The sequence below is a fragment of the Phocoena sinus genome, chromosome 17 (genome assembly GCF_008692025.1).
Source record: "Phocoena sinus isolate mPhoSin1 chromosome 17, mPhoSin1.pri, whole genome shotgun sequence".
NCBI classification, from domain to species: Eukaryota; Metazoa; Chordata; class Mammalia; order Artiodactyla; family Phocoenidae; genus Phocoena; species Phocoena sinus.
Window position 1 is genome coordinate 14,111,639 of NC_045779.1, and position 19,701 is coordinate 14,131,339.

Below are 19,701 nucleotides of genomic sequence, written 5' to 3' on the forward strand. Positions count from 1 at the left end.
TTCTGGGCTTTTCCACAGTCTACTTTTATCAGTGCTGATCCAAGTCTTCTTTTCATGGAGTTGCCAGTAACTTTCCTCAGAAGATAAATACAAATGTTACTGAGCACAAGTCCATGTGACTGATGCACTGTGAGGCCAAACAAGCCAAAACATTGGAGTTTAGAGCAGAGAAAGGTTTACTGCAGGGCCAAGCAAGGAGAACTGGTGGGTCATGTCTCAGATAACCCCAGACTCCCCGAAGGCTTTCAGCAAACCATTTTCAAAGGGCAGCTGAAGGAGGGCGGCGGGGGGTGGGGTGGGGGGGGGTGTCGCAGGGCATGTAATCAGCTCATACACAAGTCTCTGATTGGTTTATGTTGAGGTCACAGGGCATCATTATTCCTTAGGTGCCAGTAGGTCTGGGGGCTCACGATCATCAAGTAGTTAATTTCTTCCCTTTTGGTGGTAGTTTCAGCATCTGTAAAACAACTCAGGACGTGTGCACCAGATATATTATCTAGGTACTTCAGAGAGGAGGTACAGCAGAGGATAAGGGGGAAGGGTCCATCCCGGAAAGACCCCATAGGGTCCTGCTCAGTTACACAAAAAGCAAAAGCTAACCGTGTTACTTCTCTAAGAAACACTCTTAGCAACCTCTTGTCAGTGCCTGCCGTGCCTCTCAATTTGAGGATCTTGTGTGTCTCCAGAGACAAAGTGGATGTACTTTGTGACTCAGAGCCTGGGACACTCTTCTGGAATGTCCATTCAGCCAAAATTCAGAACCAGCATATTGCCTGCCTCTTGGGCATCAGGCATAGTAAATTTTCCTCGATAAATTATAATTTCACATATTATCAAATTAAAAACCGTAACAAAAAATTAAAGCCGATGAAACAGATGATTGCAGGTAAATTTGACTTTTTCATTGGGAAGCCTTAGGCTACAGTCTCAGGCTCCCTCGAGCATGGAATTGCCCTTCCTCTACTATTAGCAGTACTTTGGAAAATTATAAAGACAAATTTCTCCACTGGGACCTCAAAGTTCTTCAAAATCGACTCAGATTACATTTCCTTTGTCGTCTATCAGCCTTCCACTGTTTTACAGATATAAAACAGAGCCTTGCACAAAGTTCAGACTCACATTCATTCTTCAATATTCATTTCACATGTCACTTCCATGGGAACTTATTTTAATTCCCTCAATCCAATTAGTTGCTTGCTTTTTGTCTCACAGAAAAAACTTGATCACAATTTTTTTGCAGATTTGTGTCAGGAAGAATTGTGACAGACCTGAGGGCAGTTGGGGTAGAGATTTGCTCATATCCTTTATAGTGAACTCTTCTAGGTTGTCTGTGCTTTTCACACCTCTGAGCTGTTTAAGACTTTTAATAGTGCAAATGATTCTTTTCAGGAAATGCAAACAATGGAATGTATTCAATAGTTGACTCTTGTCCTGTGGATAGACCAGTGTTACATGGACTTATAGATGTGTTTTTTGTTTGTTTGTTTTTTGCGGTACGCGGGCCTCTCACTGTTGTGGCCTCTCCTGTTGCGGAGCACAGGCTCCGAACGCGCAGGCTCAGTGGCCACGGCTCACGGGCCCAGCCGCTCCGCGGCACGTGGGATCTTCCCGGACCGGGGCACGAACCTGTATCCCCTGCGTCGGCAGGCGGACTCTCAACCACTGCGCCACCAGGGAAGCCCTGAAGATAGTTTTAAGATGATGACTTTGCACACTTGGGCAGGTTACTGTTTTCCTGGGTCTCTCCCATGTTGTATAGGAGATATGTTATTAAACTTGGGTTTTGTCCTGCTCATCTGTCTTATGTCAGCTTGATGATGAGACCAGCCAAGGAACTTAGAAGGGAAGAAGGAAATGTTTTCCTCTCCAACACAGTGCATGTAATTTTGGTGATTTAATGGTATTTCCAAGTTCATTCAGGCCCCACCCGCCTGTTAAAGGCAGCTTTAAACGCTGTGAGTTGTTTAAGCTTTTTGTGAAGTGAGCCACGTCGGAACTCCATATCCTCAGTTTTATCGCTTCAGCTAAGAAAAACAGTTCAGCAAAACAAAACAGCAGATCCTGTCTCACTTTATTATCACTGTGTTATAATAGTCATAACAGCAAACATTCTTGAGTTTATGGCAGAGAAGCTTTTAAGTATTCCTATTCTGAGCCAGTTCCTCCACAATTGCTTAAGAACAAATGACTAACTATAATTCAAATACATGGATAAAGATGATACATGCAGAATATGGATGCCATAAAAAAATACAAAGAGCTACAGCTTCTGGAAAGAAATCAAATACCCAGTTAGAAAAAGGACCAGGGACATTTGCCTTCTCAAGATGTTTTATTTTTGTGAGAAACATGTTAGGAGTTGATGAAATAAAATTCATATTTTGAGGCAAGACAAGAGAAAATTAAATAAAAATTTGTTCACTGCCTGTTTGGGCCTCCCCTCTCCCCTCGGGTGTGCATCGTGTATCTGCTTTACGTCTTAACCAGACCTCCCCAGTGGCAGAAATACCTGCTCAGTCATAAAGATCCATTTTTCTTCTTCTGGCCCCAGCCATGTAACTCCTTAGAAGATGGCATCACTTACATATGACCTTATGAATAGTACTAGCTTTATTACTTGTACTCTGCCTATTTGATAAGATTATTGTTTCTTGTGTGAGATAAAATTCATATTTTATGGCAAGACAAGAAAAATTTAAACATAAAAATATTTCTCTGCCCTTTGGCCTCCTCTCTCTGACCCCCTACTATGCACTGTGCGTCTGCATTAGGCATCTACCAAACCTCCCCCATTGGCAGAAATACCTGCTCAACCATAAAGAACAACATTCTCCTAACATCAACAAGACAGCTCCTTAAAAGATAACATTCCTGGGCTTCCCTGGTGGCGCAGTGATTGAGCGTCCACCTGCCGAGGCAGGGGACACAGGTTCGTGCCCCGGTCCAGGAAGATCCCACATGCTTGCGTACCGCAAAAAAAAAAAAAAAAAAAAAAGATAACATTCCTTCTTGATCTTATAAGGGGCCACGTGAATATTAGCTCTGGGCGGTGTAAAATGTCAATAATACGTCACTTAATGTACTGCCCTCTGTCTCCAAAAACTTATATAACTGCGCCTTGACTTCTAACAGGTGGAGCAATTCTCGGTGCTTTCTGAGATGCTCTTCCCAGGTTATAATCCTCAAATTTACCTCAAGTAAAGTTTTCCATTTCTTAGATCGACTGATTAATCTTTTGTGGACACTTGTAGTACCAAATGTGTGACTGAGCCTCCAATAAAAGTAGTGACAACTAGGCAACTTGAAGGGACTGATCAAATGTATGGTCCTATAAGATCAATGATTGTAATAGTGTAACTCTGGATATGGGAAGAAGCAACAAGGGGGAACCCTTTCCAGGACCATTACAGGCTAGTAAGACAGGCGGCCCAGAGGCTTTTGCCTACCATTGACATGGCCTAGTCCAATAACAGCACACTGAGTGGCCCATCAATGAAATCCTTGCCTGACCTGGGAATAAGCATTCCTAGCACCATGGGACAAACTGGTCATGAAATACCTCCCAAATCTTGGTAGAAATTAAGACCAAAAGGGAGGGGATTATAAAATAAAGAATGTTGCCCACCACCCAGTTCTACAAGAATCAAGTCATTAGCCATGGCCGTCGCTGACCTATAGCACACGTGGAAAGGGATTCAGGCTGAAAATCAGGATGAGGCACTCTGTGCTCCAGGAAAACTGGCAGAACTGGCCCTTGGATAGATGCATATTTGCAGGAGAAAATTTTATGAGCCCAGTTTTTCCTGTCTTCCCATACTTAGAAAAGCACTAAAGACATTAACTAAGATATCTGTTCTTCGAGACTCATAATAACCTTCTATCAAAATATGTGCCTCATTGCACACACCCCTTCGCCAAAATCACATATATACTGGCTTCTCCCTCTAGTCTTTGGAAGCCCTCAGAGCTTTCTGAAAGACTGTTACCTGGGTGAAAATCCTCAGATTGGGGCTTCCCTGGTGGTGTAATGGTTAAGAATCTGCCTGCCAATGCAGGGGACACAGGTTCGAACCCTGGTCCGGGAAGACCCAACGTGCCACGGAGCAACTAAGCCCGTGCGCCACAACTACTGAGCCTGCGCTCTAGAGGCCCGCGAGCCACAACTACTGAGCCCGTGTGCCGCAGCTACTGAAGCCCGCGTGCCTAGAGCCTGTGCTCCGCAACAAGAGAAGCCACCGCACCGCAACGAAGAGTAGCCCCCTCTCGCCGCAACTAGAGAAAGCCCATGTGCAGCAACAAAGACCCAACGCAGCCAAAAAAATGAAAAAAAAAAAATCCTCAGACTGGCTTGAATAAAATTTTCCATCTCTTTCTTAGACCTATTGATTAATTTTTTTTTTATGGACAGGATTCTATGTATACTGTTCTGGGAGTTACATTATCTGGTGAAGAAGAAAATAAAAGCCAAGTCTCCCAGCTAACTTAGAAATATAGGCTCTGCTCACCATTATTACCTCAACATGACATTCTTGTTTATAAAAATGAATATTTAACATCCTAGGGAGACTCTTAACCAACATAATTGGACAGTAACCCAAAGCTTAGTTAATCATTCTCCTTATTTTCAAAGAGAATGCTTAGTTATAGTGGAGTAGATAAGATTCATTACTTTTTGTTGGAAAGGAATTGTTAACTATTGTTAAATCTATATTGTTATAGATTTAACTATTGTTTAATTATTGTTAACCATTTAACTATTGTTACATCTATATTGTTATAATTGTTAAATCTATATTGTTAACTTTATGCATTATTTATATGGTGTTCTTACTTTTTACTTCCTTTGACTAAAATAAAATGAATAAATATATACAGAACTTCTTCCTGAGCATGGCAATTTGACGTCATTTTCTGTTCTTGAATTAACCTTCATGGTATCTGTGGAGCTGACTAGCAACAGTTCAAGGGAATGCAACAGCCCTGCTCGCAGAAAAATCATGCCCAGGAAGCAAACACCATTTTAAGGCATCTTGGAAGTAATATAGTCCATTGAAAGTGGTTTCATGTACTCACTGCTATGATCCAATTACAGTTGTCTTTAGCAAAATCTATAGCTTTAGTGCTTATTAAATCATGTATGTTAGTAAAGCCTATTTTGAAATTTTTATGCATTTTTCTTAATCGAGTTAGGATCTATCAGGTCGCTTATTGAGTTCCGATTTAAATTGCTATGGTTATTTCAAGGACTATATTCAATGACAGAATATAGAATTAGATACTATTTATTCCTCAGTGCCTTCTAATACTTGGTGAGCCAATGAAAGGATCCTCCTTCCTAGATAGTTTGCTAAGCATTTATAAGAATAGAAAAAAGTTAGTAGTACTTCTATTTATATACATAATCAGCCTATTAAAATTTTATTTCTATTTTCTCCTCTCTCCTGAAGAGTTCAAGGAAAATCAGTGAGAGGTTTTTCTCAGCCTGGGGAGAGGGTGAGGAGGGTGTTCCTTTTTTTTTTTAGATGCCTAGGATAGCAGAGATATTCAGATAGCCAATCAGCTGATCCTCCAAGTGTGGATCAGAGGACACTTTTCAATAAAAGGCCTCATGAAACAGATATTCTTATGGATATTCATTCTTTGTTCTTCTTCGGCCCAGACCCATTATTCTTTTTCTTCGTCTTCTTCCCCTTTTTGGGGAAGTTGCCTTCCAGATTAGTCTCTTCTCTCAACACTTAGGTAATTGTTGCAATAGTTACAGTGATATGTTCTCGTTAGGTGAGTAATCAACTGACTAATTACATGAACGATTTGTAGTATTCGGATAGTTGAGCATTTTATTGTCCCCTTCTTGCCCCTTTGATTTTCAAGTATTCTTAGATTTCTAATTGCTGGCTGTGTGTAATGTGAGTTTTCCAAGTACTATATTAACAGCTCTTATCTATGTTCCCTTTTATACCTCTTCCCTTAAGAACTGCCTCCAAACTCATGTTTTCAATTAATATGTTATATTTAGGTGGTTGTCAAAACTGCAGTATTATGGACTGAATTGTGTCCACCCCAAATTTATGTGTTGATTTCCCAAATCCCAGAACCTGAGAATATAACCACATTGAGAGATAAGGTCTTTAAAGAGGTGATTAAGTTAAAATAAGGCTGTGAGGGTCAGGGTCTAATCCAGTAGGACTGGTCCTTATAAGAAGAGGAAGAAACACCAGAGTGTACGGTACAGAAAAAAGGCCATGTGAGGACACAGCTAGAAGGCGACCACCTGCAAGTCAAAGAAAACCCCTTGGAAGAAACCAATGCTATGCTATCATTTGAACATGTCCCCCCCCCCCAAATTCCCATGTGAAATCCTAATCCCCAAGGTGATAATATTAAGAGGCAGGGCGTTTGGGAGGTGATTCGGTCATGAAAGGGATGAATGAGATTGGTGTCCTTAACCAAGAGACCTCGGAGAACTTGCTTGCCCCTTGCACCATGTGAGGACAGAGGAAGAAGTCAGTCTGCAACCCAGAAGAGGGGGTTCACCAGAACCCAACTGTGCTGGCGCCCTGATCTTGGTCTTCCAGCCTCCAGAATTATGTAGTTACAGTGATAGAAGCCTGAATGGACGAAGACACCTGCTGATACCTTGATCTAGTACTGCTCATCTCTAGTACTGTGAAAAAACAAGTTTCTGTGGTTTAAGCCACACAGTCTGTGGTATTTTGTCATGGGAACTCTAGAAAACTAATATAATGAGCTGCAGCTTTACATTTCTAGAAATTTTCCAAATATCTTCAACACCTCCCAGTTCAATTCCAGATGATTTCTGGAATTGAAATTTGGTATGGTCTTTAACATTATCTTTTTCCCAATGAGGCTTGAAATTCCCGAGCACCTCTTCTGACTGGTATCCTGAAATACAATTCTGACACTAACCAGCTGGTTTAACCTGTGTCACATTCCACAGGTTAAAGGGCATGGTCCCCAACAGAACTATCCTCACTTGAAACACCAGCCACACTTTAGGGTCTCCAGGTTACCCAAACTTCTGTCCAATTGGATACAACTCAGAGGTTCTTAGGATTCCCTCAGGTTCAATAATTTGCTAGAAAGACTCAGAGAACTCAGGAAAGTGTTATGATTACAGCATTATTATAAATAATTCAAATCAGAACCAGCCAAGTGAAGAGACACATTGGGCAAAGTCTAGAAGGGTTCCTGATGCAGAGCTCTGTGCCCTCTCTCTATGGAGTTAGTATTCATCACTTTCCAACAATGGCTTCACCAACCAAGAAGCTCCATGGAGCTTCGGCATCCAGAGTTTTTATTGGGATTTCACTATTCAGGCATGGTTGATTGAATCATTGGCCACATGACTGAACTCAGTCTACAGTCCCAACTTTCTACTCAGCTGTTCTGTTCTTTCTGGTGATCAGCCCAAAACCTGAGTCACCTCATTTCTCAGCATAAATTCAGGTGTGATCCCACAGGCTCATGAATAGTAAAGATACTCCTATTACTTGGAAAATTCCAAGGATGCAGAGTCTTCCTTCCAGGAAACAGGGGTAAATGCCATTCAGGTTCTTTATTTTACAACTGCAATCTTTGACTTTATTCTTATTTTGTGACACAATACTCAATTAGTTACCATATTGAACAGTTTCTTAAATAATCCAGTAATTCTCAGACACTGTTTCTTATTCCCAAGCTACTTCAGACTCTATCATGCCTTGCTTAGACTACTGCAATGGCTTCCAAAATAGTTATTTCTCTTTCAGTTTGCCACTGTCCCTATTCTAAACACCACAGTCAAATTAATTTTCAAGGCAAACTTTCAATTGTTTTGCTACATTTCCGAAAACTCTCTGCTTTTCAAAAATAAATCCTATTTTTTCAATCAAAGTTTTCTATCTGAGCTTGCCACACAGTTACAGCCTTAACTTGAAAATGAACTACTACTTAATTTTTACAGACACATTATAATTACCTACAGGCAACATAGTATAGTGTTTACTGGAGTGAACTTAGAATCAGATAGATCTTGATTCAATAAGAAAGATTGAATTTATTGACTAGCTGTTTCACCTTACTCAAGTAACTTAACCTCTCTGTGCCTTGGCTCTCTATTTTATTAAATGGATATAATGCTTACGTCACAGGAATACGTTAGAGATTAAATGATGTAAGATATTTATTGGAGTGTCTGGCACTAAGAAAAATATCAACCACCAGGAGCTACTTTTATTTTTATTTTCTTTCTCTAGAATGCCTTTTCTCCATCCCCACAGGGAGGCTTCCTATCCATCTTGCTATATCCAATTAAGAGATTTCCTCCTTTCTGAAGTTCTTCTTAATTCCCCCCACCCCCGCAAACCAACCAGATGTGAGTTCTTCCTTTCAAACTGCATAGCACTCTCAGTTCCTTGCAGGTAATTTTCATGATGTTTTGTTTATAATGTCAATGTTATAGTGTCCTTATTCTGCCCCCTCACAACGTTGGGTTATATGGCCATTGAAGGCAAGGGTTATCCTATGCATCTTAAATTTCCCATGGCTCTAGGCACAGTCCTCACACTTGATGGTCATTGTTGGATTGAGTCGTCTGTAATTTAAATTTTGTAAAAGACTTTTTCATATGAAATGCATTAACTTAAATGTTAGAACTAAAAAATCCAGGAGTATCTTATTCTCTTATAGTAATAAAGATTTTTTCTTTCCTTTTTTTTCCTGTAATAGTATAAATAATGACACAATTTTTCTGTGAATTTTTTGCTTTAAATACATACATACCCGTAAACAAAAGAGCTATTTATTTTTTAAAATCTACTAGATACGTGGCTTTATTTCTAATTTTCAGAATAAATTTTTAATTGGGAGGATAGTATGCACCCTTACAGATGCAAAAATAAGATTTTGAGAAGTTAAGTGAACTTTCCTAGGTGGCACAGCCAGATCGCAAATGCAGGTCCGTCTGACCCTAAAACCCATCCCATTTCCAACTTTCATTATATTGCCTCTTGGCAAAATTCCTACATACTGCTGTACAACACATGTAAAGGAAACAGCCTCTAGGCTGAAGGCTCAGTTAAACCTTTCAAAACAAACAAGTCAGGGGAGTGAGTGACAAAATAAAAACAGAAATGTGGTAATGCTTCCCAGGGCTCGCAGTGATATTGTGTGGACATGAAGTAATTAAATACCTGCACCCTATAAGAAAGGCTGAATTCACTCTGGGAGCACAGGACTCATGTCTTGGGCATAGCCTTGGCTCAGAGCCAAGCTGGAGGAACTCTAACACAATGGAGATATTGATTGAAAACCATCTCTGAGTTGGAAGCACTGAGTTCAGTTAGAACACATAGGAAGGAGACTGGCTTTCTTCCGATGGTAATTTGGTAAATATAATTAATACTGATGACATTTTATGCAAGGTAGCTGAAGCTTGTGAATTGCTGGGCCAGTTACAGCAACTATGTCTACCTCTCTGGTTATAAGCATGTTGAGTCTATGTCCCAAAACACCTAAAATTCTTTTTGAGCAGTGTTAGAGGTCCAATGGGATAGGGCATGTCTACTTCCCAGTCAAGTCATTGGGAATCTTATTTATGGTTAGATATGCATGAATGAATACTAGAGCAATGAAGTAAAGATACACTTGTGATTGGCACACTCAGACAGTGGAAGATAACCCTTGTCTATGAACGTTATGGACTCCAGGGGGTGCCATGAGGCAGGCTTATCTGCTTACGTGCATTTAAAAGTCCATCCCAGGAACTGCCCATTTGGGACTTCCTAGGCGACTGAGACTGAACTCCTGAGACAGCAACAGTCACCCAGTAGACATTTAGGCTTTCCCTGACCAGCAAATAAAACTCATGTCCAATGCCGGAGGTCCTATTTTCAATCCAAGTAAACCCAAGGGTATTTTCTCCTGGGGTTGCATGAGTGTGAAGAGGTTCTCATGCAAAAGACAAACCCATTAGAAACTGCCTCTTCCACTTAACTCAAAATGAAAAGTTTGCATAGTTAGACAAGTAGTACAGACTCTACCTCTTGACTGGATGTCAAGCTGTCCAGTGACTGTGTATTCAACTAATTCTTCCTAGTGAGCAAACAGAAGTGTGTTTGTATAAGGAACGATGCAGGTGAAGCTAAAACAAACCATTCTTATTTCACTTCACAAATATTATCTTTGTCTCGCAATATTTTCTTGCAACATTATTATATACTAATACTACTTGAATGACACGATTTAAATTTATGTCCTAAAAATAGCCTGTAAGTACTGAGTTATTTTATACTATGCTTAGACCACTTAACTTATTCTTTTCTCTCTTGTACAGGCTTTTATTCTATCTAAATTCCTACTTAAAATCCTTGGTTAACTCTATTGACTATGGGAAAATCTCCTCTTTTAAAATATATTTGTTTTTGGAAAGTCATAAAATTCTTGTTGGACTTCCAGTTTTGACAATGCGACACAGAGACAGTTCTACATTTGAATATCTCTTGAAGATTACTCCTAACACCAAGAGAAACACACATACACACAACATAGACAAAATTAAAGACGTTTGTAGAGAGTTGGGGAAATAGTATAAATAAAATTAATTCCTCAATTAACAGCCAAGAGTCAGCCCTTTGTTTTAAAAGCCGATAAATCAGGTAATGAAACTGTGTTTTTTTAATGTCGTAAAGCTAAATACTGTGAGAACCAAGAAAGTAATGTGATCAACTATTACATACGCAGTGGCCAAAAGAAAGAAAAGGAAGGCGACAGAAAGCAAGTAGGAGATGCTCATTTCTTGTGGCCTCATACTGGATAGTCATTTGATACCTATCAAAATAAATAAAAGATTAAATATATTATATTAAATTATAGTTAGAGAAGTAACTGCTAAGAGTTACTTGGTGATTTATGTTCTGAATTCCTTTTAGGGTGCGTTGTTCGTCAGCGACTACAGTGGCTAATGATTTAATCCTTGTAGAACCAAACAATGAGCAGCATTCTTTGTTTTACATACATATACACACACAGAGGGGGAAGACCTCTAAACATGTGACCTAAAAAGCAGAAGGCATAAGACCAATGAATTTGGTCCTAATATGAAAAATAACACAAGCAACGGGTTCAGAAAAAAAATATCTACTACACATATAATAACAAAATGACCACTTTTCATTATATAAAAATGCTCCATAAATCCATGTTTTATTTATTTATTTTTTGGGCCACCCCACACTGCCTGCAGGGTCTTAGTTCCCCGACCAGGGGTTGAACCCAGGCCACGGCAGTGAAAGCGCTGAGTCCTAACCCCTGGACCGCTAGGGAATTCCCACATAAATCCATATTGTAAAATCTAACAGCTGAATCAAGAAAAATGATAAAGAACAAGAGAAGGTAATGGGGAGATGAGTAGATAAAATTTACTACATATTAAATAGCAAATTATACAGTGTATAGTATATGACAGGATATCATGAATATCATATAATTTATAGCACTATGAATGAAAGAAAGTCAGGTGAGGGGGATTGAGAGACGTGACTATCCGAGGGGAAGTCGCAGTATTACATAGATAACCAGGGAGGCTTCACCGAAGAGGTAAAATCTGAGCAAAGACTTGAGGAGGGTGAGGTTAGCCAAGCAGATAGCTGGCTAGGAGAGGCAGAGCTGCCAGGGCAAACTTCCTAAAGCGTGATCTCTCCTGGCATGGGTTCAAGCTGAGAAGGGGCCAGAGGGGCAGTGGGGGAGAGAGCAAGGAAAGGAGCAGCTGAAGCTGAGGCCAGAGGTGTAAGGGTGCAGGTGGGCGCCTTTCGGGGGCATCTGGGAGTCACTGCAGGAAGGCAGCTTAACTCAGTGGAAGGGACGATGGATTTAGGTGTTCAGCTCTGGCTGTGGGATTTAAAAGTGACAGTAGGGAAGCGAATGTAGAGACAAAAAATACAAATGACTCTAAAAGTCAAATGAAGAGAAATACAAATTTAAATAATGGTAATAAACCATTGTCCTTCATCAAATTGGCAAAGATTAAAGCAAACCCAACACAGTAAATGGCTATGGCCAAGGAGTAGAGAAGCAGGCACTCTTTTACTTTTCTGGTGCAAGTTAAATTGTCTTGAGAGCAACTAGCAAAATAAAAAATACACCACCACTTTGATTCTACAATTCCATTTCTATCATATCCTATTGGTTTAGCAAAAAAAGGTCCTAATGGTGTGTGTATATAATTATACACACATACACACACACATAAAAACAAGGACATTAACTGTGTCAGGAAATGTTGGAATTATTCAAAAAGTGTATGAGATTGGTAAAGTAAGTTACAAAAATATATGCAATGGAATATTATACTTATAAGAAGTTATGATTACTCTGATATATTTGGATTTCTTTTTACTAGTTTTATTGTGTGTGTGTGTGTGTGCGTCTTATTTCCACACTTTTCCTTTGCTTCTCTTCATCCTCTTTTCCTTTTCTCTATTAAGTTAATCTAGTTTTCTTTATTACTCCCCAACCAACCATGAGTTTGGAAATTATCCACTCTATTTCTGTCCTTTTAGTGGTTTCCCTTAAAATCTCCATTAGTCTAAAATGGTCTCTACTCTGCTCCAACGTACAAGTATTTGAGAACACATGACAGTAGTCATCACTTCTTTCCCTTCTTCCTTTTAGTCTGTCATACTTATAAACATACTTATGGTATAAATCAGATTGTTTTTACTGCCAGGTTTTGGATCGCTAATTCTCCTTTGCTGTATATGCTGATTCGACCTCGTGCTTTCTCACGTGGCTGTGGATTTAAGATTGCGAATTAATCTTCTGCAGGGGCTGTTTGTGTGCTCTGGGCTCTGACTGTATTCTCAGAAGGTAGTTCTGCTTTGGATTCTGCCAGTACCTCTGGGTTTCACATGTCTCATACAGATTCTATGTTAATGTTTGGCCTTAGGGTGGTAGCTCCACACAGGCTGAACATATATGAGCTACTCTATCCCATATGGAAATGGCTGGCTTTCCATTTCATGCTGGTGCCTTTTTCTTTTGCCACCGGTGGTCCCAGGTGGATGGCGAGATTCCCTGGTTGCTGTACTGGGCTGATGTATGGACTGGATTTTTTCCTAGCTCTTTTTGAAACAAAACCAAGCATGCCTTTTGAGGAATTCTGCCTATACACAGAATTCCCTGCATCGATTCCCTTTCCCAAATCAGCCAGTCAGTGATGATAAATCACTAACTCCAGGCCATAACAGGTAACTCCTTCCAAAACTGCTGTAGACGATATCATAATCTCACAAGCACACACACACACACACCCTGGATAGTAGTCCTGTGTCTTGGCTTTTTAGAAGCCTCAAGTGCTGATATTTTCTCAGAAGTTCCTTTTTAACAGTTATAACGTGCCAACTGCTCCATTCTTTTCCCAACTTTGCAGTTCAGATTTTCCTATTTGTTACATGTGTTGTCTTTTTTCAATGATAGTACATTTCCTTCTATGGTCAATCATTTATTTTATTTTACTTTTTAATTTTTATTGGAGTATAGTTGCTCTACAATGTTGTGTTAGTTTCTACTGTACAGAAAAGTGAATCATATACACATATCCCCTTTTTTTTTGGATTTCCTTCCCATTCAGGTCAGTGCCAAGCATTGAGTAGAGTTCCCTGTGCTATACAGTAGGTTCTCATTAGTTATCTATTTTATACATAGTATCAATAGTGTATATATGTCAATCCCAATCTCCCAATTCATCCCACCCCCCTCCTTTCGCCCTTAGTATCCATACGTTTGCTCTCTACATTTGTGTCTCTAGTTCTGCTTTGTAAATAAGATAATCTATACCAATTTTTTCAGATTCCACATATATGTGTTAATATATGATGTTTGTTTTTCTCTTTCTGACTTACTTCACTCTGTGTGACTCCTTAACACCATACACAAAAATTAACTCAAAATGGATTAAAGACCTAAATGGAAGGCCAGACACTATAAGACTCTTAGAGGAAGACATAGGCAGAACACTCTTTGACATACATTGCAGCAAAATCTTTTTGACCCACCTCCTAGAGTAATTAGAATAAAAACAAAAATAAACAAATGGGACCTAATGATACGTAAAAGCTTTTGCACAGCAAAGGAAACCATAAACAAGATGAAAAGGCAACCCTCAGAATGCGAGACATTTGCCAACAAAACAACTGACAAAGGAGTAATCTCCAAAATATACAAACAGCACATGCAGCTCAATATCAAAAAAACAAACAACACAATCCAAAAATGAGCAGAAGACCTAAATAGACATTTCTCCAAAGAAGATATACAGATGACCAACAAACACATGAAAGGATGCTCAACATCACTAATCATTAGAGATATGGTCAATCATTTATTTTAAATGTAAGCCCATCTTTGGTGAAATTTACTTATGTGCAACTGCTGTGAATTCTGAGTTGCTGAAGCATTTCTACATACTTCCTGAGCCCAAGATCTACACCAGCTATTATGTTACTTCCTCCATGTGAGTTTCCCAAACCACAGTATAGTACAAATTCACACCTCGCTCCTGTACATATTAAATAGGCTGGGGTTTTTAATTTCCCCTCTGTGCCTCCCAGCAGTCCCTGAAATTCAATCAAATTCAAAAATCAAATTCCTTAGATAGTAGGTAGAATTTTCTAGTTCCAGTTTCACGGAAGGTGCCTTCCCTCAAGACTTCTGGGTTTATTCAGGGCCCTCTGTGATTTATCCTGTCCCCTCTCCCACAATCCCCAGACTGTGTGTCCTGACTCAGCTTAGGTCCTAAAACCCCACTCCTCAAAGGCCTTTATCCAGATGCATAGCTATAGCCTTAGGTTTGCATTCAATATTCACTTATGCATTGAAGAAATTTTTTTTCTTTCCTTCTTTTGAACTTGCCTACATAGTTAAAATTAATTTCTTAGTCTCTTTTATTCAACATTTGTATTAGTTTGGAAGGGGTGCGAACTGTGTGATTTCTACCTTCCACAGTGCCTAGAAATAAATGAAAGAGATGAGATCTTCCCAGATCTGAAAGTGATAACACCCAATCTTAAGACAGAAATCTTAGTATGTTTACCTGAAATCTAATTTTTAACCTAAAAAACAGAAAAAAAAGAAGAGAAAAGAACAAAGTAATAAATATCTTATAAACTGAGGTAACCAATGACTTCTTGCTTAGATTGTTGTACAAGGTGGAATATGAAATCATTTGTGAATCTCGGCTGGGAAAATTTATTTAGCTCTTACTATGTGCCAGGCCCTGTATTAATCCCACTAGGCTCAGAATATTTAAGCAACTTGATAAATATCATACATTCAATTAAACATTTGTGCTGAGATTCAACACCAGGTATAACTAAACTGTACTTTTCCCATTTTTACGTTTATTTTCAAGCCTGGGAGTCCACAGACACATTCTGAGAATCCAACAATGTGTAAGTTATAAATATCAACCACAGCAATAATTCACAATAGAAAGTCATTTTTGTGGAGTACACTTTTCTTCAGTCAACCGTTCTGTAACTAGGTCTGAGGAGCCTTGATAGTAGTGAGACAGGAAGGGGGCAGGGCACAACCTTTAAAAGAATGACAGCCACTGAAGACACGACATTAAACTGGTTAGAACCAACTAGGTCCAAGATGACGGGGGAGTCGACTTCCACTAGACCTTAAGCCTCATTATGTGCTCATTGTACTATATTAGCATATGCTAAATGACACACCCACAGGTGCCATGACAGTTCCAAGGCTGACCATAAAAGGCCAAAAAGTGAGCGGTGGCTCAATTCCTAGAAATCCCCACCCCTTCCCCAGAATAGTTGGAATAATCCTCCAAGTCATTAGCCTATGAAATTACCCACCCTTATAAAAACTGACAACCTCATACCCTGGTGCCTCTACCTTCTGAGATGGCCCACACTCTGTCTATGGAGTGTATATCTCCCTGAATAAACCTTCTTTCACTTCACTATGACTCGCTTTTGAATTCTTTACTGCACAAAACCAAGAACCCACACTGGTGGCCCATCCCAGGGACTCGCCTGAAACCTGGGACATGACCATCCTCTCTGGCCCCAATTTTCTTTCCTGCAACTGTAGGACAAAATGTCCTAGAGTACTCTGAGGGATGGGAGAGAAATATTTTCCCTGAAAATGAGCCTGTACTTCGTTCAAGTTTTAGAAACACACCCATTGCCTCTCATACTTGTTCCATGATGAGGTGAGTTTGACAAGATTTTACCGGCTTTTTTGATTTGTTTTCCCTGAGATTTTTTTTTTTCTTAAATCGCAATCTTGACAGTGCTGCAGTAGGTTGAAAATGAATTTTCTCACATCTCTTTTGGAGTAGGTAGGGAGATCAGTTTCCCCCATGGCTGGCTGGCTTGTTTACAAAAGCTCTCAGGAGGAAGGTCCCGCGTGGGGAGCCTCCACGTGCAGGGCTGTTGGGACGGGGAGAGGGGGGGCAGCCCAGAACCTTTCCCCCCTCAGCTACTTCCTCAAAGCTGAGGTTCTTGCCTCACACAAAGTTCAACCTTTGGGAGGCCCTGCCTTTCCCACTGCAATCCAGAATACAGATTTCCTGAGGCCCATAGACGAGTTTGTCAATACTTAAATATTTAATCTAATCTCGTATCTAAACTGATTTTTTTCCTTTCCGGTCTTTCCTCCTGTGTCTGGTTTCCTTTTCATGTCATTGTCATTATCGCTGTAGTCTGCCTCCCTGCCCTCCCTTTCTTGACCATAGAGATATTGATAAGATTGGGAGGAGATGTTTACAAGGAAATAACTCAGATAACTGAGGGCATGGACTTATTTATGTGGGAAAACTGAGACCAGAAGGAGTCCTGTCCTTTAAGACTCTCAAAACCCCTCTACTCTCCAGGGGGATTTAAGAAATTTTAAAAAGCCATTTTATGGTTGTAGCAATTGTTGTTGAGGATTTTTATGGATTTTCAGACAGAGATCAAATGTCCGTGATTTTTGCAATGCTTCTAAAATACATTTGCAGTTCTTTTGTTTCTTTATTAGTTTTTTTTTTTTAAAACATGAGCTTTTCTGATCTATGGAAGAAACAGGCTGTTCTGTGACATCTGGGACGCTGTTGTGTCGCAATAAGTTTATGGGAATGAGCATCTCTGTGGACTGCAGCCAGGTACGATGGACACACAGCTTTGAAGACCTCCTAACTGACCATTTTAGTCTGTAGTTCGACCCAACCGCAGCTTCTCCAACCTTTTTGGAGAGAAGACAGAAAACATGGCCCTACACCCAGATCCCACTGGCTTATCCAAAAGACAGTCAGAACAACTCTGCCACGTAAAACTTGCAGCTTATAAAATGTCCAAATACAGCTTCATTTAATGAACACAGATTATGTCATGTCGACTTTCCTCTGTCATGTCGACTCTCCTCCAAAAAGAGGAAACTAAAACATCAAGAGACATTTGCCCTAGGTCACTATCTAAATGTAACAAAACTGAAACCGAAGTCAGGTCTTCTAAATCCAAATTCAACTTTTCACAGCAAAGAAAAAGAAAAATACTGATTTTACTCTGACTAGAAATTCAGACTGCTGAATCCAGTTGTACAGTATGTGCACTGCACAAAGGCCCCCTGCTGAGGAGAGGAATCTGGCTAAAATTGTGCTCTGTGCTCTCCTGTCCAAGCCTGGTGCCAACTGGCACAGAGGACTGCATCTACCAGAGGAAAGGGTGACTATTTCTTCTTAAAATGTGCCCTCTGCTCTCCCAGCTATGTGCCCAGAGGCTTCTTTTTCCTAAAAGGGTTGTATTTTTTCTCATCAAGGGAGCTTCATAGACTAGAATAAACCCTGGTTAGAACTCTCTAGAGAAGTGTCATTTGAGTGGGAACTTTGAGGGTGGGTGTGGGGCAGCTGATAGACAGCATCTGCCATTTTCGGTCAGTGATGTAATCATCCTGCAGATTGAACTAATGGAACACATTCAGTACATTTGTTTTCTTTCTCAGTACAGGGATTTTTTTATTTTAATCTCTTGAGGCTGAAGCTGCTTCTAGACAAATGCTCCCAGATAATGGCTAGCCCACCATCCCTTTTGCCCTTCTCTGTTCTTTCCCAGTCTTACAAGCCTTCATGGAGCTGCTCGGCTATTTGAATTTGCCCACTGGTTAGGAATACATAATCTGGATTTTTTAATTTGTTTTGTTTTGTTTTGTTTTGTGGTATGCGGGCCTCTCACTGTTGCAGCCTCTCCCATTGCGGAGCACAGGCTCTGGACACTCAGGCTCAGCGGCCATGGCTTACGGGCCCAGCTGCTCCGCAGCATGTGGGATCTTCCCAGACCGGGGCATGAACCCATGTCCCCTGCATCGGCAGGCAGACTCTCAACCACTGCGCCACCAGGGAAGCCCCATAATCTGGATTTTCACTCCCTTCTGGGTAAGCCAAGGTCTATATTTCCCTATGTACCAAGATCTAGCTTCCCAACAAATAAATCTATGTTAAAAATCTAACAGATAATAATCAAGTAAGATGTAATCATTCCCATAGCGGAATCATTTTGGATAGCGCCAATTTTGAAGTGCCAATTCTTTTTTTTAAAAAATAAATTTATTTATTGATTTATTTTTTGCTGCTTTACATCTTCATTGCTGCGCGCGGGCTTTCTCTAGTTGCAGCAAGCCGAGGCTACTCTACGCTGTGGTGTGCGGACTTCTCATTGCAGTGGCTACTCTTATTGTGCAGCACGGGCTCTAGGTACGCGGACTTCAGTAGTTGTGACACGCAGGCTCAGTAGTTGTGGCACATGAGCTTAGTTGCTCCACAACATGCGGGATCTTCCTGGATGAGGGCTCGAACCTGTGTCCCCTGCATTGGCAGGCAGATTCTTAACCAGTGCACCACCAGGGAAGCCCTGAAGTGCCAATTCTTAAAAGTTAAGAGTTAAGCTAAGAAAATGAATCTCTGATGCTGGCAATGTGGGCATTGTCCTATGTGGGTGTGGTAGACAGCCTTCTATAATGGCTCCCAATGAACCCTGACTTTGGTATTTTCACCATTGTGTAATCTTCTCCCCTTGAGTGTGGACTGGACCTAGAGATCTCCTTCTAATAAATAGAATGCAGCAGAACTGATGGGCTGTCACTTGTGAGTTAGCTTATAAAAACTGTGGCATTGTCTCTCAGCCTCAGCTTGTGTACTTGCCTTGATGGAAGGAACCACCTGGCAAGGAGATGAAGGTTGCCTCTGGCCAACTGTCAATGAGGAACTCAACCCCTCAGTCCAACATCTTACAAGGAACTGAATCCAACCAACGCCTCATGAGTGAACTTGGAAACTGATCCTTCCCCCGTCAAGCCTTGAGATCAACTACAGACCCGTCCAAGACCTTGACTGCAGCCTCGTGAGGGATCATAAAGCAGAAGACTCAGCTAAGCCTGGATTCCTGTCCTAAGGAATTGTGGGATAATAAATACATATTGCTGCTAAGTTTCAGGGTAATTTGTTATATAGCAGTAGATAACTAATACAGCAGGTACGTAGGGAATATTTAGGTAAGTGGAGTTTTTTCTGACATCCTATTATTTAGGAAGACGCTACCTGGGGGTGGGGACAGGGGGCAAAGTCTTGGTTCAAATTAGGAAATTTGAGATAGGTATTCTGAGGCACATTAGATATTAGAATCTAACCTAAGGCATATTCTCAGTGAT

The 19,701-nt window shown here is 40.4% G+C and overlaps 1 protein-coding gene across 1 annotated transcript in view; it reads left to right on the forward strand.

Moving 5' to 3' along the window:
• Positions 1–19,307, forward strand: part of LOC116742711 (uncharacterized protein C8orf34-like) — a 202,766-nt gene extending 183,459 nt beyond the window's left edge. Inside the window, exon 7 of the mRNA XM_032610549.1 lies at positions 19,177–19,307. Within this exon, the coding sequence (XP_032466440.1) occupies positions 19,177–19,295 (119 nt within the window). The 3' untranslated portion in view covers positions 19,296–19,307. The remainder of the gene's footprint in view (positions 1–19,176) is intronic.
• The last annotated feature ends 394 nt before the right edge of the window (positions 19,308–19,701 follow it).